Here is a 27,535-nt window from a genome sequence, read left to right as displayed (position 1 = left end):
ACCAGCTTTTTTTTTTTTTCAAGTTTATTTATTTTGATAGGAACACCCTGGAGGGGAAGAGGGAGGAAGGGAGAGAGAGAGAGAGAGAGAGAGAGAGAGAGAGAGAGAGAGAGAGAGAGAGAGAGAGAATGAGAATGAATGAATCCCAAGCAGGCTCCACACTGTCAGCATGGAGCCCAATGCGGGCTTAAACTCACAAACCATGAGATCATGACCCGAGCCGAAACCAAGAGGCGAGACGCTCGACCAATTGAGCTACCCAGATGCCCCATCTTTTTACCAGCTTTTAACATTAAATATTACTTGAGGGGCACCTGGGTGGCTCAGTCCATTAAGCATCTGACTTCTGCCCAGGTCATGATCTCCCGGTTTGTGAGTTCATGCCCTGTGTTGGGATCTCTGCTGTCAGAGCAGAGCCCACTTCGTATCCTCTGTCCCCTTCTCTCTCTCTGCCCCTCCCCTGCTCATGCTCTCTCTCTCAAAAATAAAATAAACACTTTTTTAAAATGTTGAGACTCTGTATATAAGCCTTTATTTCCTTATCTTCCATTTCTTTCTTTGGGGGTTCATCTTCATGGATTTTCTGGACCCACATCTCTGGTCCTAATAGTATAGCTGCTTACAGAAAATGACCATTCTCCATACGAGATCTTTCCCAAAATGGGCAGTCTTTTTAAAGTTCTTTCTCGTTACTGATTTCTCTGCTCCCAAGTATTTCACTCACTCAGCTTTGCCTGCACATCTGCTCTGTCATCACTGTTTGCTCAGTGGCGTAGTCACTCCAGACCCTGTGCCTTCGCACGGGCCACACCTCTATCTTAGGCCCTTTGTCCTCTTGAATGGAGCACTGGTTCTTCAGGTTTAGTCCTGGGATCCCAAAGCGGTTCCCAAGACCCTTTGAAGGAATCTGTAAGATCTAAAATATTTTCGTTATACTACTAAGCTGTGCCCATTTTTTCACTCGCCTTCTTTCACAAGTGGACAGAGCTTTCCAGTAGCTGTTGCGACATTAGATGATGTCAGCAAACCGAGAGTTCATGAAATGTATCCTTGTATATTATGTTTTCTAGGATTTTCCAAGGTAATATCTCAGTAGATTGAATACAGAAGCAGATATGATATTTTACATCCTCTAAAGCCACATATCAAAGAGATTTGCAAAAATGGAACTCACTAGATACTTTTAGAAGAGTTATTTTTCCTTTAAAAGTTATTTATGTTGGGGCACCTGGCTCGCTCAGTCGGGGGAGCATGGGACTCTTGATCTCGGGATCGTGAGTTCAAGCCCCACGTTGGGTGTAGAGATTACAAAAAATAAACGTTAAAAGTTATCTTGATACATATTGTTTTTATTACTGTCATTTTTTTTAATAGACATTGAAGGTATGTTGACAGTTGGTTTATTTTAGTTAGAAACAGATCCCTCCAGGGCAGCTGGGTGGCTCAGTGGGTCAAGCATTAGACTTCAGCTCAGGTCATGATCTTGTGGTTTGTGAGTTCGAGCCCCACATCAGGTGAGCATGAGCCCCGCTTCTCTCTTCCTTCTCTCTATGCCCTTCGCTCACTTGTGCCCTCTTTCTACCAAAAAGGAAGGGGGGGGGTAGAATCCCACCATATTTTAAAATACCATTTATTAAGAATTACTCAGTACTTAAAATTTGCTGTTCTTGTTTTCAAATTGAAAAGCAGTGTTTCTTAACACCTTTCATCTGGCGTGTTGTGAATTAGGAAGCCCATAGTATTTAGTACTAGAGCAGTAAAGCCTTCATTGTCCAGGTTGCCAGAATTTGTGTGTCTGTGTTCTCAGGGGAAAACAGACACCAAGGATTTCATCAGCATTTCCGTTTCAACAAGGGAAACGTTTGTGCAAGCGTTTGTGCTTGGGCACCACGAGAGATGGGAAGAAGCACATGACAAGCCCACCTGCTTGACTTGGCCTTGGTACAGATTTACCTGTGTCGTGCACTCTCAGTGTCCACACTATGCAGTGAGAGCTGGTGTTCAAGTTGATGGCGCCGAGTCACTGCCAAATTCTTAGGGATCAAAGAAGAAAGGGATTTTGTGTAGCAGGTTTTGTTAGGATAACACAGGTGCCGGGATGTCGCAGAAATCTAGCATCTATGGAACAAAGTTTTCAAATTAGTACTAAGTTCAACAAAGTTTATTTAATGTAATCTTTACATAGTACTTTAGAGTTTACCAAGTGATTTTAGCGTCTGTTGTTTCATTTAATCCTAATGATCTCCCTGGGAGTTAGATGCTGCCCACCTTTTACACACGGTAGCTGACTTGCTCAAGAATGTGTAGAAGTCAGGCGTTTAGATGTTCTGACTATGATTTTGTGCTTTTACTCTATAAAAAGCACAGTATTTCTCAAAGATTGAAAATATTCAGGATTCTGCTACATATCTTAAAATATGTCATGGAGACTATGGTAGTCTCGCAGAGACTAACTCTCTGTAGTTAACCCTGACTGGTAGAAATAAATAAGAATTCTCATTCTGATTATAGGTGATATAAACTTTATGAGAGGTTGGACTTAAGTTTGAATACACATTTTTAGCTAAAGGAGAATTTTCTTTTTTCAAACTTGGAAAAACCTTTTGAGAGGCGCCTGGGTGGCTCGGTCAGTTCAGTATCCAGCCTCGGCTCAAGTCATGATCTCACATCTTGTGGGTTCGAGCCCCTCGTCGGGCTCTGTGCTGACAGCTCGGAGCCTGGAGCCTGCTCCCGATTCTGTGTCTCCCTCTCTCTCTACCCCTTGCCCCGCTTGCGCGCGCTCTCAAAAACTTAAAAAAAAAAAAAAAAGTTTAAAAACCTTTTGAATACGTTGATCTTCATGACTATAGTTCTGACCATAGTGGTGGGGATACATTCAGAACATTCAACAAATAGCTAAAGGTGAAATATTCCTTGTCTACACTAATATTAATTTCTTAACGTAACGTTGCAAGAGTTAGAAACTATGCGGCATTCGCCCGTAAATACTGATTCAAAGATTCAGACGGCAAACGAGGGGGCAGCATCAGCACAGAGCACTTGCAGCTGACAGGAGTCTAGGTTAATTGTTATTTATTTGGTTTTTACTTTTTAAAATTCTTTCTCCTTCTTCCTTCCTGTAGGTTTGTAAAAGAATGGACTTGGTCTGCCAGAGAATGTTGAATCAGGGATTTCTAAAAGTGGAGAGATACCACAATCTATGTCAGAAACAAGTTAAAGCACAACTTCCAAGGTACGCTGTGGCTAGTGACGGCAGTAACTTACAAGTGGGGGTTTTTGTTTGTTTCTTGGTTGTTTATGTTTTTGGAATTTATGTCATCTCTACACCCAACATGGGGCTCAAACGCATGATCCTGTGATCAGGCGTCACAGCTAGGCACTCCTGTTTATTTGGGGTTTTGTTTTTTAATCTGGGTAAGTTGACGTGTTACACAGTTTCCAGATTTTTGTAGGGAAGGGTACCCAGATCACAGTAAGTGATTTTGACCCTCGTTTGTCCACCATTTCTGTTCAACATTTTATTGGGGGTTGTAGCCAGGGCCGTTAGGCCAGAAGATGAAATAAGAGGCGTCCAGGTTGGAAGGGAAGAATTGATAACTCTCTTTTCATAGGTGACGTGATCTGACACGTATGTGATCGCGTACATAAGGAGTCCACTAATGGTTAGAGCTAATAAACACGTTCAGCAGGGCCACAAGATGTGAGATCGGTACACAAAAAGGAGTTGTGTAATTGTACATACTAGCAATAGATGATCCAAAAACCAAAGTAAAACCGTTCCAGGGTGCAGGGATGGACAGAGTGGATGAACAGGAGTGGGGGATACAGGCTTCTGGTTACGGAATGAGTAAGTCATGGGGATGAAAAGCACAGCACAGGGACTCTAGTCAAGGGTACTGTCACGGCGCTGTGTGGTGCCAGACGGCAGCTCCACTTGCCACGAGCGTGGCATAAGGTACAGAGACGTTGAATCACCACACTGTGCGCCTGAAGTGAATGTAGCACTGTGTGTCAGCTAGACTCAGAAAGGGGGGTGGCTCCCGGCGGGCTCTGTTGGTAGAACATGTGACTCTCGGTCTTGGGGTTGAGTTCCAGCCCCACATCGGGCGAGAGCTCACTTTAAAGAAAGGACCAATCCCAGGGGCACCTGGGTGACTCAGTCGGTTAAGCATCCAACTCTGGCTCATGTCACGATCTCGCGGTTTGTGGGTTTGAGCCCCCCGTTGGGCTCTGTGCTGACAGCTCGGAGCCTGGGTCCTGCTTCGGATTCTGGGTCTCCCTCTCTCTTTCTCTGCCCCTCCCCCTCTCGTGCTCTGTCTCTGTCTCTCTCAAATATATTTTTAAAAAGGCAGTTCCATTTACAGTACCATCAAAAAGCATAAGATGTATGTAATGACTGTAACAAAAGATGACTTGTCCCCTGAAAACCAGAAGACATTGGTAAAGGGGATTTGAAGAGACTTGAAAGAGACATTTCACGGTCACAGATGGGAAGACTTCATACTGTGAAGACAGCAGTTCTCCCCAAGCTGGTCTGCACATTCACTGCAAGTCCCGTCAAAATCCAAGTTGTCTTGTTTTGCAGAAAATGACCGGTTCGTCTTGCAATTCTTACTCTGAATAACCAAAGCAATCTTGAAAAGGAGGAACAAAGTTGGTAGAGTGCTACCTCTTCCCAGTATCAAAACTGACTGCAAAGCCACAGTAATCGAACCAGTGTGTTGCCGACACAAAGACAGACATATGGACCAACGGAGCGGAACTGAGAGTATGGAAAATAGATCCTGATACGTTTACTCCGTTGATTTTCAACAAGGATGCAAGACCACTCAGTGGGGAAAGTGATGTTTTCCACAGATGACGCTGGGACACTTGGGTGCCTGTGCGCCAAGGAATGAACTTGGACCCCTTCCCCACACCATCTACGAAAATGAAGTCCAAGTAGATTACAGATCTAAGTGTGAGCGTCAGGGCTGGACGATAAACCCTTAGATGGAAACAGAGTCCTGACCTCCATAAACTTAGATTAGGCGGTGGTTTCTTTGCTAGGACACCAAAAGCACAGGTAACAGAAGAAAAAAGTCTGGACTTCATCAAAATTTTAAACTGTGCTGCAAAGGACAACATCAAAAAGTGAAAAAACCACCCACACAAGGGGAGAAAATATTTGCAGCTCATACATCTGATGAGGGACCTGTGTCCAGATTGTGCAAGGAACTCTTAGAGCTCAACAAGAAACATAATTGAGTTAATCCACTGACAAATAACCCAGTTTAAATGTGGGCAAAGGGCTTTAGTAGGTATTTCTCCGGAGACGATACACTGAAGGCCGGCACCCACGTACGGGGGCTCAGCATCATCGGTCAGCAGGGCATTGCCCAGCGGAGGGCTGACATACCACTGAACACCCACTGGGACGGCTGAAACAAAAAAGACAAAACGTCTTGGGAAGGATGTGGACAAACCGGAACCTTCACAGATCGCTGGTGAGCTCGTACACTGGTTCTGCCACTTGCGAAAACACTTCGTCCCTCAAAAGGTTAAACATAGAATTACCATGGGACCCAACGATTTCACTCCTAGGTATATAGTTAAAAGAAATGGAAGCATAGCCACACAAAAAAATTGGGACACGAGCATTCAGTGCAGCATCATTCATAGTAGTCAGGAAGTGGAAACAACCCAAAAGTCATCAGCCGACGACCGGATAATCCAAGTGGTGGCGTGTCTATATGATAGAATATTAGTCGGCCACAGAAAGGAACGAAGCCTGGGTACACGCTACAACGCGGCCGAGCCGGGGGAAGCGTGCTGCGTGAAGGAAGACGCACACGAGATGCTGCAGGCGCTACCACTCCAGATATCTGAAGTGCCCAGAATAGGCGGATCCGGAGAGACAGAAAGGAGACCAGCGGTTGCCAAGGGCTGGGGAGTAGGAGTGACTGATGACCGGTTATGGGCCCTCTTTCTGTGGTGTGAGAAGGTCGAGAAGTTAAATCGTGCTAATGGGGGGCACAAAGGCATTAAATTATACACATTAAAAGCGAATTTTACATGTGAATTACTTCCCAGTGAAACTTTAAAAATTTAAGTGAGCTGATTTTATGGGTAAAAACATACAGTTCACTTGTCTCTGTGTCCCTTTGTAATTCTTTCCTTTACCTGATTTTTCTGATTCAAATGGCCATTCGGCTCGATATAGCCAAAACACAAAGAAACTAACATTTTTTTTCAAGTATTTCACCAGTGTGTACTAGTCTTCGGCAGGGATTTCTGGATATAGCGATTCATTGATCGTTAGTTACAGTTAAATGGTGACCCGACTGTAGAGATCTGAAGTAACACGTAAATGTTCAGACTATTTCAGTAAGGCTTTTTTTTTTTTTTTTTTTTTTAACTTGAGTGAGAGAATCCTAAGCAGGCTCCACACTCAGTGCAGAGCCGAGCACAGGGCTCAGTCCCACAACCTGGGATCAGGACCTGAACCGAAATCAAGAGCTCAACCGACTGAGCCCCCCAGGCGCCCCAAGGCATTTTCATTGCTTAACATTTTGGTCCACAGTACTTCGTTCATGATGCTTTCCTTTATTACAGGAGGGAGTCAGAAAGAAGAAACCACTCGTTAGCTCGCCACGCAGACATTCTTGCCGCCGTCGAAACAAGGCTCTCACTGTTAAATATGACTTTCATGAAGTATGTGGATTCCAATCTCTGTTGCTTCATCCCAGGAAAGGTAAACTAGGATTGCTTACGTAGGACAGCTGGTCGCTCTGCTTAAGCTGAAATTACTAGAAAGCGATTGTTGAAGCGTCCGAGTTGTTCCTGCCTCTCTGGACTGAGTTTCTGTGAATGGATTTGTTTAGCTTCGGTACCGTAACTGATATAAATACGTCCCGTATGTGATCTTCATGTTCAAGGTTCACGTTAGGAAGCGAACAGCAGAAGCCCTGCTGTGCTCTCCAAGCTTGTTAGGAAGTTTATACTGCACCCCAGTTAATACACTGTTTCCGTAAATATGAAGGAAAAAAAGAGTTCATGCTGAAGAACACATCTGTGAGCTTTGTACTCCTTGTTAAGAACAGCAGCGAACAAGATAGGTGTCTTCCCCGCCTTCAACTGTTATAGTTTGGGGGGAGGGGGAGGGGGAGGGACAGGCTAGTGTGGTCGTGTTTGAGAAGTGTTTCCTGAAGACAACTCAGAAACTTCCAGGTTTGGTAAGAATAGATGGGCACTGGATAGCGGCACACACAGGGCTGAGGAAGAGAGTTGTTTAACAGGTATAAGTCTCCTCTGGCATATTTACTGTCCCCAAGGTAGCTGAGACTCCAGCCCTCCATGTGCCACTCCTGCTGCTGCGGACAAGTACTGCGGCGTATATAACTCCGGCATGGCCTCTCGCTGCTGGAGTGGAGAGTAAATTCAGGCGCGGTCTGTATCTGTCGTGTGTGGAAGGCGTGGAGAGTGAATGATAGTAGCAAAAGATGCCCTTACTGTGGTTGGAACCTAGTAAAATTTAAAAAAAAAATTTTTTTTTTCTGTCATTTCCATGGATCATGAACACTGGTAATATTTTCTATATACTTTCTTCAGTTTCAATTTTCTGTGAGTTTATGGGAGGGATTCCGTTTCTTACTTTATTTGAAATAGTCTTTTTTTTAATGTTTATTTATTTTGAGAGAGAGACTGAGTAAGTGGGGGGGGAGCAGCAGAGAGAGAGAATCCCAGGCAGGTTCCACGCCACCTGCACAGAGCCTGACGTGGGGCTCAATCTCACGAACCATGAGATGACCTGAGCCAAACTCGAGAGTCGGATGCTTCACCGACTGAACCATCCAGGCACCCCTGGAATATTCTTCAGTATATCTCACTTCCCACGTGCTAGCTACAGATTCTTTTGTGGGGTACTTAACTGTAGAAGGTGACCAGTCGGAAACATCAGGTTCTGATTCTTACCCCAGATTTTGTCCAGATCTGCTTTATAGGCCTTAACACTGAAGTGTTCTGGGAAGTCCATTGAACTAGCATAGGTTGTCCCCTACAGTCTCCTGGGTTTTTTTTGCATGTCTCAATGTTAAGAATATGGATATTTAAGAAACATCTTACAGTTTTCATAACCTCAAAACCGATTCATTCAATCGTCACCAAGCAGAGTGGAGTAGTTTGTGCTAAGTGCACGTGGCCTGCAGAGCCGAAGCTGGTCGGTGTCTGGCCTTTACCGATGTCTCCGGTCTTGGTTCTGAGTGACCAGGATCACAGAATTGGAATGCTGGTCTTCGCTATCTGAATGAATAAGGTCAGATCCAGATGAGTCCTGCTGGTTTTTGCAAGTTTTTGTTGACTTTTCACTCCGTTTCTATAGCAGAACAGCAGCCGAGGCAGCCACGGCCGAGAAAGTGTGCGGTTTTCAGGTGCAGTAGGCCCTGGGCACCTTTCTGCGCCCCCCGCGGGAGAGCAGGTGCGAAGGAGCCCGGTGCCCGGCTTCCCCTGGGGTACAGCTGTCCGCCCGGCCCTGTCCCCAGCCGTTGCCCTCCTCTTACATTCGCGAACCACTTGGGATTCGCAGAGCGCTCGTCTGTGCACGGACTCATGTTCCGGTGGGAAGAGAACCACGGCCTGGCGAGTGTGCAGGGAGTGTGCAGGGTTTGACAAAAGCTACACTCGAGCCTTCTGATTTCCCGGTTGTGTTCTTTACCATTTTCTCCCATTTTTTCTTAGTAGTGCCCGTGCCCTCACAGAAACTCACCCTGACTACTACTCCTCCTGTAAACCTGACAGACAACCCCACCAGAAAACACAAACGAGTTTTGTTCTTATTATCGCGCTTAACTCATCTCGGGTTATTTTGTTTCTTAAAAGTGCCATCTTGGGGCGCCTGGGTGACTGTTGGTTCAGCGTCCGACTCTTGACTTCAGCTCAGGTCGTGATCTCACAGTTTGTGGGTTTGATCCCCCCTGCTTGGGATTCTCTCCCTCTCCGCCCTTTCCCCACTTGCACTTTCTCTCTCAAAAATTAAAAATTTTAAAAAAGTTCAGGAGTTTTCATACTTTATAAGGGAACTCATTTCTCTGGTTTGTATAGAACATATGCACTTCGTTAGAATTCAGGTCTATAGTAAGCAGTTCATTCGCAAATTACTCTTTCATGAGCTACTTAAGTGAATCTGGGTCATATCAACATTGCAGTTTAAATGAGAACACTTGATTTATATCAGAGTTTTGGGATTTTACACTAACGGCTGGAAAAAAAGCTTTGTTAAAATTATTCTCGAAAGAGCAGATTTACTCTTTACATCAAACGGTAGGTTCAGGATGGCAGACTGGATACATGTTTACCTCTGACCCGTCCCAAAGCTTGCTCAGATAGCGAAGGAGCTAATTTTAAAGAGGAAAAAAAGACCGAGACCCGTGAGAGCGAGGTCAGGAGAGCGGAGCACCAGAAGTCTGGGAGCTGGAAAGTACACGAACCAGTGGCAGCAGGCCTGGCAGAGCGGAGTGCTAGCTCCCCTAGCCGCGCGGTGGGGAGCCGGGAGGCAGCGCTGTCTGCACAGCCAGCCTCTGGAAAGAAAGCTCCAGGCATCGGCGACAGTGGGGCTGACACGGGAGGCTGGGTTGCAAGTCTATATTTAGAAATGATTTAGGGGCTGCTGGGGGCCTCAGTTAAGTGTCTGACTCTTGATCTCGGCTCAGGTCACGAGCTCAAATTAAGCCCCAGTCGGTCTCTGAGCTGACAGCGTGGAACCAGCTTGGGATTCTCTCTCTCCCTCTCTGCCCCTCCCCCGCTCGCACACTCTTGCTCTCTCTTTCTAAAAAATATAAGATAAAAATAAAAATGATTTCAGCCTACAGGTCCCTTCTCCAACTCCTCACAGCTAGGTCATTGCCTTTCTACTGAGCGAAAAACCAGGTCTGACAGAAGGGGGTTGAGATGGCGTCTCTGGACGGGGACGATACTGGTAACGGCGTTAGGAGAAAATCTCTAAAGAGTTCAGAGCAGTTGGGAGTTTGCCACTGTCCTCCCTGGGGAGAGATCCGCAAAGTTTTCCTGTAAAAGGCCAGGCGGTACGTGTTTCTGGCTTTGCAGGCCACATGGTCTGTCACAGCTCCTCCTGTCTGGGGAACAGCCGTGTATGACACTCGGGGAGGACACGTGTGTGCTTGTGTTCCCGTGAGACCGCTGCGGGTCCACCAGGGCCGCAGCTGCCGACCCCAACCGCTCTGTTGGTCCTCCGTTCATCTTCTCTCAGAACTGAGAGCTTGCAGATACCGGGCTTACCCCCGCGTACGGTTTTCAAGCCTTCTGACCTGGAAGTCCCACTTCTTACAGTAAGTTCGTGGTCCGTGTTGGCAGTTCACACATGCTGAGGCACACAAGTGAGCAGAGGCCAGCTAACCGTTCTGGGACATGGAAGGAGAAAGACAGGGACAAGTCCCTGTTCTTAAGCATTACTAGGGGCCCCAGAAACACTTCTGCTGAAACATGCTGGTTCCCCAAAGTCAGGATTTTCAGTGTAAGTGATGATGCGAGGTCATGAGTCTAGATTTCCCCCGAACAAAGTTCAAATCTATGTATTAGGTTTTGTTGGTTTGTTTTTAGTGTTTTGGCCGGAGAGGCGGCGGGGGACTGGTGGGGTAGCGTTTTTAAATCTCTTCTCATTTTGGTAACTTCTTGTCTCGATGCAGTTTCACATTCACACAGAAATTGCAGGAATCGCACACTGAGCTCCTGTGTGTCTCTTTTCCACATCCAGCAATTGTTTACTGTTTGTCCGTCCCGTTTGTTTCACTCTCTCTCTGAATCTGGCTTTTTTTTTTTCCTGAAAATAGTGGAGATACAGTGATCCTTTATTCTGAAATATTTCCATGTATTTCCTGAGAAAGCACATCTCTCTTACTGAGCAGCACAGTCATCAAAATCAGGAAATGTAACTTTGATAAGGTAACACTTCCCCGACAGCCCACATTCAGATTTCATCCCTGATCCAGCGATAACCCTCCCTGCTGCTTTTTCTCCATCCAGAACCCAGCCTGGGGTCACGCGTAAACTTTACCTCCTTAATGTCCCCCCTGGGACAGTAGTGTCCACCCCCCCCCCCATGGGAGTAGTCCCCTGTGCTGCTTCTGTGTTGTCTCGATCTTCACCTTTTTTAAGAACACGGGTCCCTTGTTTTGAGAAATAGCCTTTGAGTTTATCGAATGTTTCCAGAATGTTGTTTTTTTGTTTCTTTTATAATTGATTTTAACACGAAGATACTCTTAAAAATCAGTGTTATTTAGGAGCATTTCTTCCCTTTACTGTACGTGTCCCAAAATAAATATAAACAGTCCCCGAGCCTTTACATTGAAAAAAGAAGAGGGGGTGCCTGGTGGGCTCAGTTGGTTAAGGTCTGACTCTTGATTTTGGCTCAGGTCACGATCTCCCGGTTCGTGAGTTCAAGCCCTGTGTCAGGCTTTACGCTGTCAGTGCAGAGCCTATTTGGGATTCTGTCTCTCCCTCTCTCTCTGCCGCTCCCCTGCTCATGCTCTCTCAAAATAAATAAACTTTAAAAAAGAAGGAAAGAAAAAAAGAAGAATCAGTCTGTTCTCACGTTGACTTTTGTGGCCACCCCACCCGCTGTCTTCGCTGACCAAGGGGTTCCTATGAGCTGTCTGTGTGCTCCGGTCTTAAATGGGAACAGAGAGTAAAGAATCACCAAACTGATACAAAACACAATAAAACAGGGAAAACACCTTTGAGAAAACCATACAAGAATATAAAACTTAAAAAAGAAGTTGTGACTAATATTTTTTTTTAGTGTTTATTTTTGAGAGAGAGGGACAGAGCACAAGTGAGGAACGGGCAGAGAGAGAGAGGGAGACACAGAATCCGAAGCAGGCTCCAGGCTCTGAGCTGCCACCACCGAGCCTGATGCGGGGCTCAAACCCACGACCTGAGCCAAAGTCGGACGCTTAACCAACTGAGCCCCCCCAGGTGCCTCTGAAACTGACTAGTCTTCTAAGAGAAATTTTAAAAGGATACAAACACATGCCACGTACAAATCTTCAGAAAATTTTAAATGCACTTCAGATTTTAAACTATGAACAAAAATGTTTGATTAAAGGGGTAGAAGGGAAAAAGATCTCAAGTACAAAAAGATGGAAAGTGAGAAAAAATGACACAGGAGGTTCAGTTTTCTGATAGGAACTTTGCTGAACAGTGGATTAAACAAGATAGAAATTCTCCCTCACTCACAAGAGTCTGAAGACTTAAATCGTATCCATAATATGTCATTTACTGCTGTGCCAGTGTAAACATGAACATGACTGGATTCTCCCCAAACCAGTATTACGCTATATGTTAACTAGAATTTAAATAAAAATTTGAAAACAAATGAAATGAAGTAAACATGAGCACGACACAGTGAGCTGCATGTTCTAAAAATATGGTGGTCCCTCACCATATCTGGTATGTATCCTACTTTTAAAATATTTTCATTGTTTTTATCATCTCACGCTCAGGTAGGACTCAGCATGTGGCATGTTTGAAAGCTGTAAAAACAGCCAGTAAGAGTTTAAGCGACCGGGGGCGCCTGGCTGGCTCGGTCAGTGGAGCACATGACTCTTAACTTCAGGGTCGTGAATTTGAGCCCCACGTTGGGTGTAGAGATTACTAGAAAAAGAAAAAGAAGATTGAAGGAATGGTCTGCTGAGAAGTAGAAAATCAAAAGTTACTAAAATAAGAGAGTTTAAGTGACCAACCTGTGGCCTGTGATCTCTCCAGGAGACCTCAAGACTCATTCCGCCATTACATTCTTGCTGCTAAAGTAATTAAACCCAATTAGAAAGTGAAATATTGTGAAAACTGGGTAAATACCGTGTTTTCTTAATAAGTGCCATTGCAGCCACTGGTAACCGAATGGGAGAAGCGTTGTGGGGAGGGCGTGCCATGGTCATTCCTGCTTCATCTTGTCCTTTGCATATAATTTTTGGAAAGAGAATGTTCTTAATTTTACTGAAAACATGAATTATCCCACTCGACTAAAATAATCTGTATGTAGTAAAAGTTAGAAATCTTACCTTTTTTAATGTATCTTTATTCACTTATTTTTTTAAATTTTTTAATACTTATTTTTGAGAGAGAACGAGTGGGGGAGGGGCAGGGAGAAAGAAAGAGAATCTGAAGCAGGCTCCACACTGTCAGCACAGAGCCTGATGTAGGGCTCGAACTCACTTGTGAGATCATGACCTGAGCCGAAGTCAGATGCTTAACCGACTGAGCCCCTCAGGCACCCCCAGAGTTTACTTTCCCTAATGGAAGACTTGAGCAAATGGAAAGAGATAGCTCGTGTTCACAATATATTTAAAAGCCCACATACACTAAAGAGAATATGGTACGAATGAGTTGACAGGTGTGATTTATCAGTTCGTTCTAGGGATGAAAGCTGAGGGTGGAAATGCAGGTTCAGCTACGGTTCCAGGAAGAGAATTGGGAGCCAGGGTGGTCGGAACGGTTTCTCCTCCGTGTTTGCCAGGCCTGTGTTTCCCCCACTGGCAATTCCCCGTGAAGGGAGGAGTCTCTTGCTACCCTTTGGGATCGCGGGAAAGTGGGGTCTGGGGACACCTCATTCCGGTCCACAGCCGGTCTTACAGAAACAGAACCCAGAGGATCGAGCCCCTGCCGACAGCGAGAGGAAAGGACTATGGGAGGCACTGGGGCCGGGGTGGGGGGTGGTCTGGGGCCGGAGCGAAGCGGCTCGTGCCCCACCCATGTGTCGCCCGGTTTCACTGCGGTCTCCTTCAGAACAGGAGCTGTATTTTATTCATGCTCGCTCGGCCCCAGCACCTGATACGGAGGATCTGTAGAAACGTGCGAATGAAACGCGGGGAGTGTTAGAGCAAGCCCAGCCCTCTGGTCTCTGTGGGGACCGGAGGAGGGGCCGGCCCTTCTCTCCTTACTCGGCCATTGCCTTTTAAAAGCAAACTTGAAAGTGCTAACGAGAACTCTTTACTTTAGGTGATCGACGAGATTTATCGTGTGTTGAGATACGTCAATTCTACCAGAGCCCCGCAGCGAGCTCATGAAGTACTTCAAGAGTTAAGGGATATTTCCTCCATGGCAATGGAGTACTTCGATGAAAAGATCGTCCCAATTCTAAAGAGGAAATTACCAGGATCAGACGTCTCTGGAAGACTCATGGGCTCTCCTCCAGGTATCCTTGTTTATTATATGTTCGGTTTAAAGTAACACGCGGAGTTTTGTAACTCACTTTTTCCCCCCATTTAATCATACATCTTGACCTTTTCTGTATGTAAATGTGTATCTGTAACATGATCATTAATGATAGATTGATTAGAGACCGTAACTTGTATAACTGATCCACTACCGTTAAGCACATTTGTCTCTGGTTTTTCGGTATTTAAACTACACTTTGAAGAACAATCTCGTGGCTAAATCTTCGTACATATCCATAGCTACTGACTCACAATACATTTGTTAGAATTTCTGGGTGAAGAGCTATAGATATAGGGAGTTTTTTGTTTGTTTGTTTGTTTGTTTCTGACTAGTTAATATCCATTATGCTAAAACAGAATTAAACATACGAGGAAAAAAAACCCAAATTCTTCATGGAATATTCAGGTAATTATTTCAGTCCCCAGGCTGTCTGGCTGCTACTTTAAAAGACAAGGTGCATAAAGGTATTTTAAACACTGTCACTTCTTCTGTGGTAGCTATTTTGCAAAAGTACATCATAGCCTAGAGATTTGTGCCTTTATCTACTGAAAGACCAAATTGTTCAGAATATCTTCAACCCTTGCAGATACTTTAAATCAAGAAAAAACTTTCAGTAAGACATTTTGTTTTGTTTGGATTAGTTAGCTCCCTGGAGTACTCAGTGGGGTAATCGAGTGGCTCTCTGTAATTTAATAATAAAGCCTACAGCATCTCAGCGTTAATACGTCAGTTATTTATCGAGTACCTGTTATGCGCACAGCACTGTACTGTGTCCTGTGGAGACTAAAAGGAAGTGTAATACGTGGAGTCTGCTCTCGAGGATCTTACTATGTCCCCAGGTAAGATATATGCAGACTCAAAATGAAATTATCGCCAGCAAGAGAGATATTTTAAAGAAGTGTCCATTTAAATGCCAAACAATTAGGACAGACAGAATCTTAAGGTCTGATTGAGAGTTCACAAGAGGTAAGGATTGATCGAAGCCTCGATGTGGTTCGTGGAAATCAGATAAAGGTAAGCAGAGAGAGGAGGAGGAGGGATGTGTCAGTCGAGGAAAATATCCTGCTTATGTGTGTGTACAGGAGAAAGAGAGATGAATGCAGGGTATGAATAGATCCACCATTCTTGTAGAAAACAAGAGGTAACATTTTTTTAAAGGTAGATTATAATAGTGGGTTTTTTTTTTTTAAGTTTATTTATTTTGAGAGAGAGGGACAGAGAGTGTGAGCGGGGATGGGGCCAAGAGGGAGGGAGAAAGAGACAGAAGGAGGGGCAGAGAGAGGGGAGAGAATCCTAGGCAGGCTCCTGTCAGTGTAGAACCCTATCTATGCTGGGCTCAAATTACTGAACTGAGATCATGACCTGAGCAGAAACCAAGAGTCACATGGTTAACAACTGAGCCATCCAAGTGCCCCTAGGATAGTGCTTTTTATGCCGATGTTACATTCTATTCCTAAAACAGAGTGATTCCAGATCCTTCCTGCATGTCAGAAATTCTTCATGATCATCACGTGTGATGTAGCCCCCCTTTTTTAATGGCATCTCTGTTTGGCTGAAGTTGAAGCTTTTACATCTAAGTGCACAGAGGACTTACGAACATGATAGGCCTTGGGGCGGATGCCTGGGTGGTTCAGTCGGTTACGTGTCCGACTTCCGCTCAGGTCACGGTCTCGTGGCTCATGAGTTCGAGCCCCGCGTCAGGCTCTGTGCTGACGGCTCAGAGCCTGGAGCTTGCATCAGATTCTGTGTCTCCCTCTCTCTCTGTTCCTCCCCTGCTCACATTCTCTCTCTCTCTCTCAAAAATAAAGATTTTTAAAAAATGTTTTTAAAGAACATGATAGGCCTGTACTTCGAAGTCTAACGTTTGTATTTGCACGTGAGAAATAAGACAGAAAACAATCGTATTCTAATTTTACTACTTTTGTTTTCTTAGTAGGTCTTAAAAACGTTTTATAATACTTAGGACAGGTTTATGTCAGTAAGTGCCCTTCTCCACGTGCTGGCGGTGCGCATCGTGTGGCAGGAACAGGAGGATCAGAAGTCAGATTCCGGTATTGTTAAGTTAACGCAGTAAACCGAGTGGGCTTTCGCGAGGCGACAGCGGGAGTCCTGCTACGATGATACCCCGCTTCAAAATAAGCCTCGTTACTGAAGTGTTGCCAGGAGTGAGACGTTTGAAGTGATTGACTGACCGCTTGAAACTCTCCCTCCACAGTTCCGGGACCTTCTGCGGCCCTCACGACCATGCAGCTCTTCTCCAAGCAAAACCCGTCGCGACAGGAGGTCACCAAGCTCCAGCAGCAGGTCAAGACCAACGGCGCGGGGGTGACTGTGCTCAGGCGGGAGGTGTCGGAGCTGCGCACTAAAGTGCAGGAGCAGCAGAAGCAGCTTCAGGACCAGGACCAGAAGCTGCTGGAACAGACGCAGATCATCGGCGAGCAGAGCGCGCGGCTGGCCGAGCTGGAGCACAAGCTGCGGGAGGTCATGGAGAGCGCCGTCGGGGACGCTGCGGCGTCGGGGCACGGCGAGGAGGCCCCCCGGAAGCGGAAAAAGGCGGCGGAGGCCACGGACTCTCTTAGGAAATCTAAGCGGCTCCGGAACCGGAAGTGAGGCGGGGCGTGCCTGGAGCTGCAGAGGGGGACCAGGCCCGGCAGCGTTGGCGGTGACGACGGTGGCGGGAACGGTGACGCGGACGCGGACCCGGACGCCCAGTCGGCTTCTCGGGCTTTCGGGACACACCTTCCGCTGGAACCCTCCGGGCCGGGACGCCGCGTCCCCGCCTCCTGGTGGGACCGACGCACAGATTCTTTTTACTTTGCAATAGATTTGTACTAACCAGACCTGCTCTATCATGTCGAGGAGTTCACTTTTTTTCTGTGCGGATGGTGTTTAAAGTCGGTTTATTTGTCCTGCGTATATGCACATTACAGAAGGACCTGAAACAAAGTCTGGACAGACTAGAAGTTAAGTCAAATACAGAAAACGTCCTGTTTCACTTGAAAGAAGAGACCTACTTTTTAAATGGACAGTATCTTGTTTAAAAAAAAAAAAAAAGCTGACCTTTTGTTATAAGTGACCTTTGTCTGGAATGTCTGAAAAGTAGTAAATGCTTTTTGGTATTGAAGTAATGGGTAACTAAGACGGACTTCCATAGCGTTGACTGTAGAAGGGGCCTCTACAGTATTGACTATCTATTTTTATAAACTACTGGCAAGGGACTTCTCCAGTTGTTAGATACATGTTTTCAGTTCTCTTTGGGGGCCATGTCCTACATTTGCATGGATGGATGCATGCGTCGCCTAGTCAGCTCACTTAAACAGCTCTTGCACTGGTATTGATCTGGAACCTCTGTACTTCTCCACTTTTTAGAGCAGCAGCGGTTTCTTTCAGCGCCTCACGCCCTCCACCCCGGCAGCTCGCCTCTAGGGAGGAATCTGTTAGTCCATTTGCCCTCCGGTCTTACAGGAACGAGAGGGCTCTGAAGCCCATCGCTTTGTCTGTTCTCTGTAGGGTTCAGGTACACTGGCCAAGGCAGAAGCCCAAACTCCAAGACTCTATTGATGTCGGACTCTGGTGACTACAGGTGTCCCTTACTCACCACCGTGTGTGCTCACGGAGCCGTGTGGCGATCACCACGGCGGTGAGTAGGGGACCTAGCTGTGGGATGCAGTTTTGCCATTGAAAGGAAGCTCATTGAAGAAAATCGTACAGCGAGAAAGCATTTTGATCATTTCGTTTCTGGGGGATGACCCGAGGGAAGCTTCTAAATATTAATTTCAGGCTTTCCTTATCCTACAACTTTAAACAAAAGCTTTAATTTTCGTTTGCACTCCTGTTTTGAGCGTGTAACTGGAAAAGCATGTCTTGCACTGTTCACCCTTCTAAGCGGTCACTTTAACAACCTCCAAATTGTGTGCGGTGGTTATTTCCCCCAGTTGTATATTTTTGAGACATTTCACCTTTTACTGTCCTAGATTTATTTTAATGTACTAAATTATGTAGTTATTATTTGACTGGTGAGTTCTTTTAAACAACTGTTGCCGTGGGCTTCAGTTATTTAAAATAAGTTTAGGTGTAATATAGAAAACTGTCCCTTTCCAGGTGGGAGTCTGACACCTGCATAAAACCTAAGGATTTGGTAAGTCCCTTAGTTGAATAAAAGCACAAGGTTACCACCCTTTTTATCCGTCCAGCACGACATGGTTATGCATCCTTTAACCTCACCAAATGGAACTTTTTCTTATCCATTTTTAATATTGTCCTTACAGAATACTGTCCTTAGATTTTGGTCCATTCTATGTCTGACTTGGAAACTCCATTGACAATGTTGTGTGTTTGCAATGAAACACCATAACATCCAAGTGTTACATGGTTTGTTGGGAAGGTAATTTTAAAATAAAACAATTTCCAAAAAACATTTGTCAGCCAAGGTCATCCATAAAAGTCCCCGTCTGGAACTCATTTTCTCAGCAGGTCTCGTTTTTGTAATCCTAGGATTTAGCCATATTGTCCTAACTTTGGAGCAGGCCCACCGGATACTCCCATGGCCTTTACTAGTCTGCTTTCCTGGTAATAGGAAGACTCTTTAAAGTAACATGTTTACAGGTTTACAAAGTCGGATCCTGATGCATCAAAGGATAGAACCTCAGATGATCAACAGTTGTTAATTGTTTCAACTTTTCCAGGTTCCTTTGTAAACCACATCTAGATACCCTAAATGTATGTGTAGTCTTCCATTAGTTAACATGAGTGTGTGGCTTCCATAACAGGCATTCACACTATCAGAAGGTAGATTTTTCTGTTTCAAAATCCACATTTCCAGAGGACACGCTTGTAACCACGTGTCACGAGGTCAGTGCCCGTAGCGGTCGGGGATGAAGCACAACACATTCATCGGCGGTTTGTTTAAGGCTTAAATCTGGCCGAAGATCTCTCGCTGAAAAGCATGTTAGGATAGCGCCTTGACCAATTTGATGGCTGTTGTACTTGCTTTTGGGTAGCAGTATTTAAGGTTCAGCAGATGACAAGTTATTGGCATCAGCTAAAACTGCCACGTGGCGGCAGGAAAGGTGTAGATGATCCTCCCGCGCTTGGAGCTGCCTCGCCCCGTGTCAGACGGCAGGCGCTTCGGTGCTGCGTGTGAGTTGTGTTGTCCTGGGACCGCACTTCACGAATCACCCTCGGCTGCTTTTCAGGGGAGGCTTCTCTATCGTAATGGGTCGCGCCCACTTGTAAACTGGGTAAGGTGAGCGCCATAGACATAGACACGTGTGGAAAGGCGTAAGAAGGCAATGACGGGGACTTGCCCCTGCCTCACCCTAACGGAGCCATAATCTGAAAGATGGATTATTTCAGAACCCAAGGTTACAGAACCTGCTGCTTTTCAGTTCCTCTTTTATGTTCAGAGCCTGGAAATAATGAGGCAAACACAGATGTGGTCAGAGTAGTTAATCACAGTGTTTTAAAAACTATTGGGTGCCATCTGGTCTAAAGCCACTGGTTTTGGAAGCAGCTTTTTTTTTTTTTTTCTTTTTTTGGGTAAAACGTGTTTTTTGGAGTACTGAACTTTACAGGGGCTTGCCTTAATCTCTAGTAGTTTCAAGATGTATGCGCTGTTATTCTACTTGTTAAAATGTTAAAATGTTCTATGTAGCCCCGAAGGTGGGTAAAACAGTATAAGTAATGCCTAAATAAATAAGCTAAAGGTGTCACTACAGCTGAATTTTTTTTAGAAGAAATGGACACATGAACATAGGTTATGTGTAATAAACAAAAATTATGGCACCTGAAGATTGCACTATTTTATGCATTATTTTATATGCCACGTCATAGCCCGCACTTTAATCTCCAAAGAAACGATGTATGATGTCCCAGTTGTTCCTTATTACTAATAACCTTTTTCCTAAGACAGGGCACTTAACTCTATTTTCCTGAAATAGTTTCTTGGAGGTGGATTCTTTTCTTGAGTTCTCTATTTCCTTAGCCATAATATTTTCTAGGATCTAGGAACTCCCTATCTTGTCTATTTCCAACAGTATATAATTTTAATTTAATGTGATGTAAAATCTCATACTTGGTGATCAGCACACTCTTACGTCCTGCCCTAGCAGTGAGTACCCATTTGTTAGTATTTACCAAACCCTCTAAAAATACCACGCAAGTACGATTTGAAGCCAAGAATAAAGGCATTCTGAAAGGAGCGTCCTCTATGATGCAGTCTCTTGGAAATGACTATTTCTAATCTATAATATAAAGTCCCAATTCGATAATGCCATCCAAGTTCTTGAGATCAGAGTCCCTTTAGTCCGTGAAAGGTTAATTAGTAGGTTAAGACTCCTCTGAGATAACAAACATCTGTAGCCTGCTGTCTGAGGTCGAATCTTTTCAAAAAATACGAACATAAAAAATGAAACTAGCAATTAGTTGACTGCTGCTTACCGTTTTATTTTTAATAGCAGTCCATTGTATTCGTGGTAAGTACAATAGGCTTAAGTAATGTCGGCCTTTTCCAGCTTCCTAAGAATCTGTTAAATTCCTGAAATTCAAGAGTTAAATCCAAATTTTTCCTCTTGTGTCTGAAGAGAATGATGAGATTTACACGCTTACTGGTGATTTATCAGGTCCACTGCCAAAGTGTGTGGTCCATATTCAAAGCTATTACCAAAAGTTGAGAAGTGTTTAAAATTCCTTTATGTGGTACCATGTCTGTTTACTTATGCTCATGAGCAACAATAAATTACTAGTTTACCTTCTGGAATTTTAATTGTTATAACCGAATTCAATTATTGGAAGTGAAAAGCACCTCCCGGTCACACAACAGGGTACGTAAATAAATGTGTTGTAACCAGTGCTACTTGTTTTCTTTGTATTTCATGCACAAAAGGTGGTGGAGCTCTGCTTCCAACAAGCTATATTCCTAGCTATCGCGTCCAGAAGGACTGCTGTGTGTATGTTTTCCGTATGTTCCGACAGGCTTCACAACTGCCTTTGAAAGCAGGGTTTACTCTAGCTGCAGAAGCTAAACACAGGGTAGGCAGCATATCTCTGGGATCATACGAGCAAGTGCCTGAGTGGGATTTGAACACAGACCTGCCTGCCTCCAAAGCTCAGATACTTCCTGCTACACTCTACTACATTCTGAAGCAGCTGGGGGCTTTGAGACTCTAGATTATGTTAACTCTTAAGTTTAATAATAAGTATATATAGATGAACATTCTATACAGCTACTAGAAGCAGCCAGTGGCAAAATCACTAATGTTAAGAGTAACCTACGGAACTTACTATCTCAAAACAGCTGGGCTTGGAGAAGACAACTTTCGTCCTAAAGTTTTTTGGTAATGGGTCCACCCTAGATATACAGGCGAGACATTTTTAAGGCTTCTAGAACCTCTAGTCCTAAGAGGCAGTCCTAACAGTAGATGGGGTCTGAGGCCACTAACACAAGTCCGTAGTTGCCTTACTATATGTTGCCAAACAATTCAAAAGAGTGATCACCACCAGTTCATTTGCCCTGCCAGGGAAGAATATTCGTCCTCTTTTCAAAACTCCCTCCAGCTCTAAAACTACTCAGAATTTCAATGAAATGAACATATACAAATCACTTTCACAAATTGGATTTCATGAAAATTTAAAAGTTTTGTGCATCAAAAGACCCTATCGACAGAATTAAAAGACAATCCACAAAATGGGACAAAATACTTGCAAGTCATAAGTGGTTAATATCCACAATATATAAAGAACTCCTAAACCCCAGTGATAAAAAAACAAAATTAAAACCATGTAAGGACTTGAATAGGCATGTCTCCAAAGAATATGTACAAATGGCCAAGAAGCACATGGAAAGATGCTTATCGCCACCCATTAGGGAAATGCAAATCAAAACAATGAGATACCACCTCACATCCACTATGATGGTTACTATATTTAAAAAACAAAAATCTGGGGCACCTGGGGGGCTCAGTCGGTTGAGCGTCCGGCTTGGCTCAGGTCATGATCTCATGGTTCATGGGTTCGAGCCCTGTGTTGGGCTCTGTGCTGACAGCTTGGAGCCTGGAGCCTACTTCCGATTCTGTGTCTCCCTCTCTCTCTGCCCCTCCCCCACTCATTCTCTCTGGCTCTCTCTCTCAAAAATAAACATAAAAAAAAAAAATAAATGAAGGATGTCTGGGTGGCTCAGTCAATTAAGTGTCTGACTTCAGCTCAGGACATGATCTCACTGCTGGTGGGTTCGAGCCCCACATCGGACTCTTTGTTTCCCTCTTTCTCTGCCCCTTCCCCCCCATTTCTCTCAAAAAGAAACATTTAAAAAAATTAAAAACGAAGTATTGGCAGGGATGTAGAGAACTTGGAACTATCCTGTTTTGTTGGCAGTAGTGTGAAATGATACAGCTGCTGTGGAAAACAGTGTGGTGAACCTGCAAAAAAATAAAAAATAGGTACTTCTGGATTGGTGAACACATGGAGATGTGGAGAGGGTCATGTGCCTGGAGGGGGCACAGAATTCCAAGCCCTTTACCCATACCTCACCCTGTGCATCAATTCCATCTGGCTCTTGGTTCACATCCTTTGTCACATCCTTTAATAAGTTGGCAAACATTAAAAAATTAAAAATAGAATTACCACGTGATCCAGCAATTCCAATTCTGGGCATATAAAAGAATCGGAAAGCAGGGGCTTGGAAAGATATTAGCACACCATGTTCATGGAAGCAATTCACAACAGCAAAAATGTGGAAGCAACCCAAGTGCCCACTGACGGATGCATAAGCAAAACATGGTGTCTGCACACAATGGAATACTATTCAGCCTTCAAAAGGAAGGAGACTCTGACACCGGCTGCAACGTGGATGAACCTCGAGGGCATCATGCTGAGTGAAATAGCCAGTGACATAGCACAAATACTGTGATTCCACTTACATAAGGTACTTGGATGAGGCAAAATCAGACACAGAAAATAGAATGATGGCTGCCAGAACTTGGGGAGGGAGTTTCAGTTTTGCAAGATGGAAAGAAACAGTTCTGAAGTTGGCAGGTGCTGATGGTTGCACAACATGAATGGACTTACTATCACTGAGCTGTACACATAAACCATGGTTAAGGTAGTAAATTTATGTTGTGTGTATTTTACCACAGTAAAGAAAAATAAAATGTTGGGAATAAAAAAAGCATTGACAGCTATAGATCTCCCTCTAAGTACTGAGTTGCTGCGCCTCATCACGTTTGGTGTTCTGTGTCTTAATTTTCATTCAAAGTTTTTTTCTAATTCTCCTTGCGACTGTGTCTTTGACCCATGGGTTATTTAGGACTGTGTTGTTTAATTCCCACATATATGTGAATTTCCCAAATTTCTTTCTATTTTGACTTTCATTCCATTGCTCAGAAACATTGTATCATTGCAATCCTTTTTACTTTTCAAAGCTTAGTTTATGACCTAAGATGTGGTGTATCCAAGAGGATGTTCCGTGTGCATCTGAAAAGAATACATATTCTGCTATTTTTGTATAGAGTGCTCTACAGATACTTTTTAGGTCTAGTGGGTTCATGGAGTTTTCAAGTCTTCTATTCCCGTGTGGATCACGTCTAGTTGTTCTCTCCATTATTCAAGTCTCCAGCTATTACTGTTGAACTACTTGTCCCCTCACTTCTATCAGTTTTGCTAGCATTATAAAATGTCCTTTATGTTTCAAGTCTGTTATGTCTGATATTTGCGAAACCACTCCAGCTTTCTTATGGTTGCTGTTTGCATGATATATCTTTTCCCATTATTTTATTTTCAAGTTATTTGTATCTCTGAATCAGAAGTGTGTCTCTTGTAGTCACTACATACAGATAGTCCCCAACTTAAGATGGTTCGGCTAACGATTTTTCAATGTTATGATGGTGTGAAAGCAATATGCGTTCAGTAGTACTTTGAATTTTGAATTTTTATTTTTTAAGTTTATTTTGAGAGACACAGAGACAGAGTGAGTGGGGGAGGGGTAGAAAGAGAGGGAGAGAGAGAATCCCATGCAGGCTCCACACTGTCAGCACAATAGCTATCAGCACAACTGGACGTGGTACTCAAATCCATGAAACTGTGAGATCGTGACCTGAGCCAAAACTGAGAGTCAGACGTTCAACCAACTCAGCCACCCAGGCGCCCCTTGAATTTTTATTTTTTCCTGTGTGAGGCAACACTGTTTGGTGATGCTTGGAGGCAGCAGTGAGCCACGGCATCCAGGCAGCCCTGTGATCATGAGGGTAAACGACTGATACACTTAAGTATCCTGCTTTTCACTTTCAGTACAGTATATTCGATAAGTTATGTGAGATATTCAACACTTTATTATGAAATAGGTTTTGTGTTAGGTGGTTTTGCCCAACTGTAGGCCAGTGTAAGTGTTCTGAGCACATTTAAAGTATGCAGAGCTAAGCTATGATGTTCTGTAGGTTAGGTGTAACCTACAAAAATGTATTTTGACTTAGAGTTCATATTTTTAACTTACCGTGGGTTTATCAGGACACAACCCTATTGAAAGTCAAGGAAGATCTATAGTTGGAGCTTATTTTTTTATCTAGTCTGTCAATCTCTGCCTTTTGATTTGATTCTTTAATACATTCACACTTAATGTTATTACTGAGATAGCCAGATTTATCGTTGCTATTTTTACTTTTTGTTTCTTATATGTCTCATGTCTTTCCCCCCCTCTATTCCTCCTCACCGCTTTCTTTTGTATTTAGTGAATATTTTCTTGTGTAAAATTTTAATTCCTTTAAAGATTTTTTTTCACTACATGTTTTGGTTATGTTCATGGTGGTTGTTCTGGGGCTTACCATATACAGCTTACTTATCAGAATATTTCAGGGGCGCCTGGGTGGCGCAGTCGGTTAAGCGTCCGACTTCAGCCAGGTCACGATCTCGCGGTCCGTGAGTTCGAGCCCCGCGTCAGGCTCTGGGCTGATGGCTCGGAGCCTGGAGCCTGTTTCCGATTCTGTGTCTCCCTCTCTCTCTGCCCCTCCCCCGTTCATGCTCTGTCTCTCTCTGTCCCAAAAAAAATAAATAAACGTTGAAAAAAAAAAGAAACACAAGCATTCTTAAAAAAAAAAAAAGAATATTTCAAGTTTACTGTAACCTAATTCCAGTGACATGTAAATGTTACTCCTATATAGTTCCATTTTTTTCCCTCCACTTTGTGCTATTATCGTTAAACATATTACATCTGTGTATGTTACAGGTCCCAAATACACCCTTATAGTTGTTAGTTTATATGATTTTATGCCTCAGAAAGAAACTGAGAGGAGAGAAACTGTATACAGAGTTTGTTATACTAGCCTTCTCACTTACCATTTTCATTTCTCTTCATTGGTTTCTGTGGATTTGAGTTACCATCTGGTGTCATTTCCTTGATCCCAGGCAGCTTTGCTCCCATCACATCTTTTGTGCTGTTATTGCTAAATATTTTATGTTTCTATATGCTATAGGGCCAACAATACAATTATATACATATTGCTTTATAGGATTGCTTTTTAAAAAACATTTTTATTTTACTTTTTTAAAGTTTATCTATTTTGAGAGAGAGAGAAAGAGAGAGCAAGCCTGCAAGCGGGGGAGGAGCAAAGAGAAGGAGAGAGAATCCCAAGTACACACTGTTAGTGTGGATCCTGATGTGGGGCTAGAACTCATGGACCGTGAGACCGAGACCTGAGCCAAAACCAAGGGCCAGACGCTTAACCAACTGAGCCGCCCAGGTGCTCCTACACAACTGCTTTTTAAGTCAGTTAAGAGAAGAAAGTAGAAGAAAAAAAGTGTTTATGCCGTCTTTTATATTACTTAGCTTTTCTGATGCTCTTTATTTTTTCACGTGGACTCAAGTTACATTCTGGGGTCACTTACTCTCAGCCTGAAGAACTTCCTTTAGTATTTCTTATCAAGTGACTCTTTGAGCAACAAATTCTCTCAGTTTGTGTTTATCTGGAAATGTACTTTACCTTCATATTGGAAAGATAGTTTCGCCAGATGTAAGATTCTTAGTTGCCAGGGTGTTTTCCCCCAGTACTTTGAATATGCCATCCCACTGCCTTCTGGTCTCCACTGTTTCTGATGAAGAGTCAACTGTTAATGCTGTGGAGTCTCCTTGAATGTATTGAGCCACTTCTCTCTTGCTCTTTCCAGATTTTCTCCTTGTCCTTCGGCGTTTACCATGATGTGTCTGGGTGTTGATCTCCTGTTTTGTCCATTGAGCTCGTGAGCTTGGAGTCCATTGTGCTGCTTGGATGTAATAATGTTTTTCATCAAATTTGTGTAGTTTTCAACTATTCTTCATTTGAAAAATTTTCCTACATTCCCATTACATGTGTATAGATTATCTCGATGTTGTTGTCTCACACTCCTCTTAAGTCTCTACTCTTTATGTATATGTGTGTGTTAAAATGTACATAATTTACCATTTAACCATCTTTAAGTGTATAATTAAGTGGCATTGAGTATATTCACAATGTGGTACAACCATCGCCACTATCCATTTCCAGAACTTTTTTTTATCACCCCAAACAGAAACTCTGAATCCATTAAATGATAGCTCCCCTTTCCCTTCTTCCTCCAGCCTTTGTTAATGTCTATTATTTTTTCTTTGTCTATGTCTGGCCAACTTTTATACTTTAACCACAGCAGCTCCCTTTTTATCAGGCTTTCAAGAAGTTGTGGGGGGGGGGTGGGGTTGGGAGCAACTATTTAGCTTAAATATATCATTTGAAGAAAATTACTGCCTGGGGAAAAAATAGAAAAATATAAGCCAGGTGGGGATGAGAATGGTGATGAATTTCATTCAAAAGGATTTTTTGAGTAACTCTGTGGTTGGAAATTGTCCAAATTGAAATTTGATATTCAGAACCTGATAGGACAAAGAAGACATACATTCATGCCGATAGGCACATGAAAAGATGTTCAACAGGGGCACCTGGGTGCCTCAGTAGGTTAAGCGTCCAACTCTTGGTTTCAGCTCAGGTCACGGTTTGTGGGTTTGAGCCCCACATCGGGCTCTGTGCTGACCGTGTGGAGCCTGCTTGGGATTCTCTCTCTCCCTCTCTCCCTGCCCCACCCACACTGTCTCTGTGTCTCTCAAAATAAATAAATAAACAAAGAAAGAAATAAATAAAACCAAACACACACACACACACACACACACACACACACACACACAAAGGTGCTCAACATCACTCACCATCAGCAAAATGCAAATCAAATCTACAATGGAATAACACCTTACACCTGTCAGAATGGCTATTATTAAAAAAGCTGTTTTCTTGTTTTATTTTGATACTTTTGCAAAAGCATTCCTGCAAAATGCTTC

The 27,535-nt window shown here is 43.7% G+C and overlaps 1 protein-coding gene across 2 annotated transcripts in view; it reads left to right on the top strand.

Moving 5' to 3' along the window:
- The window catches only part of FBXO28 (F-box protein 28), a 29,349-nt gene extending 8,291 nt beyond the window's left edge, over window positions 1-21,058 (top strand). For both annotated transcript variants that reach the window (XM_047077181.1, XM_047077180.1), the window contains exons 2-5: window positions 3,123-3,232; window positions 6,595-6,733; window positions 13,990-14,185; window positions 16,424-21,058. In XM_047077181.1, coding sequence (XP_046933137.1) covers window positions 3,123-3,232; window positions 6,595-6,733; window positions 13,990-14,185; window positions 16,424-16,818 — 840 coding nt within the window. In that variant the 3' untranslated portion in view covers window positions 16,819-21,058. The remainder of the gene's footprint in view (window positions 1-3,122; window positions 3,233-6,594; window positions 6,734-13,989; window positions 14,186-16,423) is intronic.
- The last annotated feature ends 6,477 nt before the right edge of the window (window positions 21,059-27,535 follow it).

The sequence above is a fragment of the Lynx rufus genome, unplaced genomic scaffold (assembly GCF_022079265.1).
Source record: "Lynx rufus isolate CCGP_SWC_20201006 ecotype Redwood Valley unplaced genomic scaffold, mLynRuf1.p SCAF_15, whole genome shotgun sequence".
Classification (NCBI taxonomy): domain Eukaryota; kingdom Metazoa; phylum Chordata; class Mammalia; order Carnivora; family Felidae; genus Lynx; species Lynx rufus.
The sequence above is the reverse complement of the archived record's forward strand: the minus strand, read 5'-3'. Positions and strand labels throughout refer to the sequence as shown.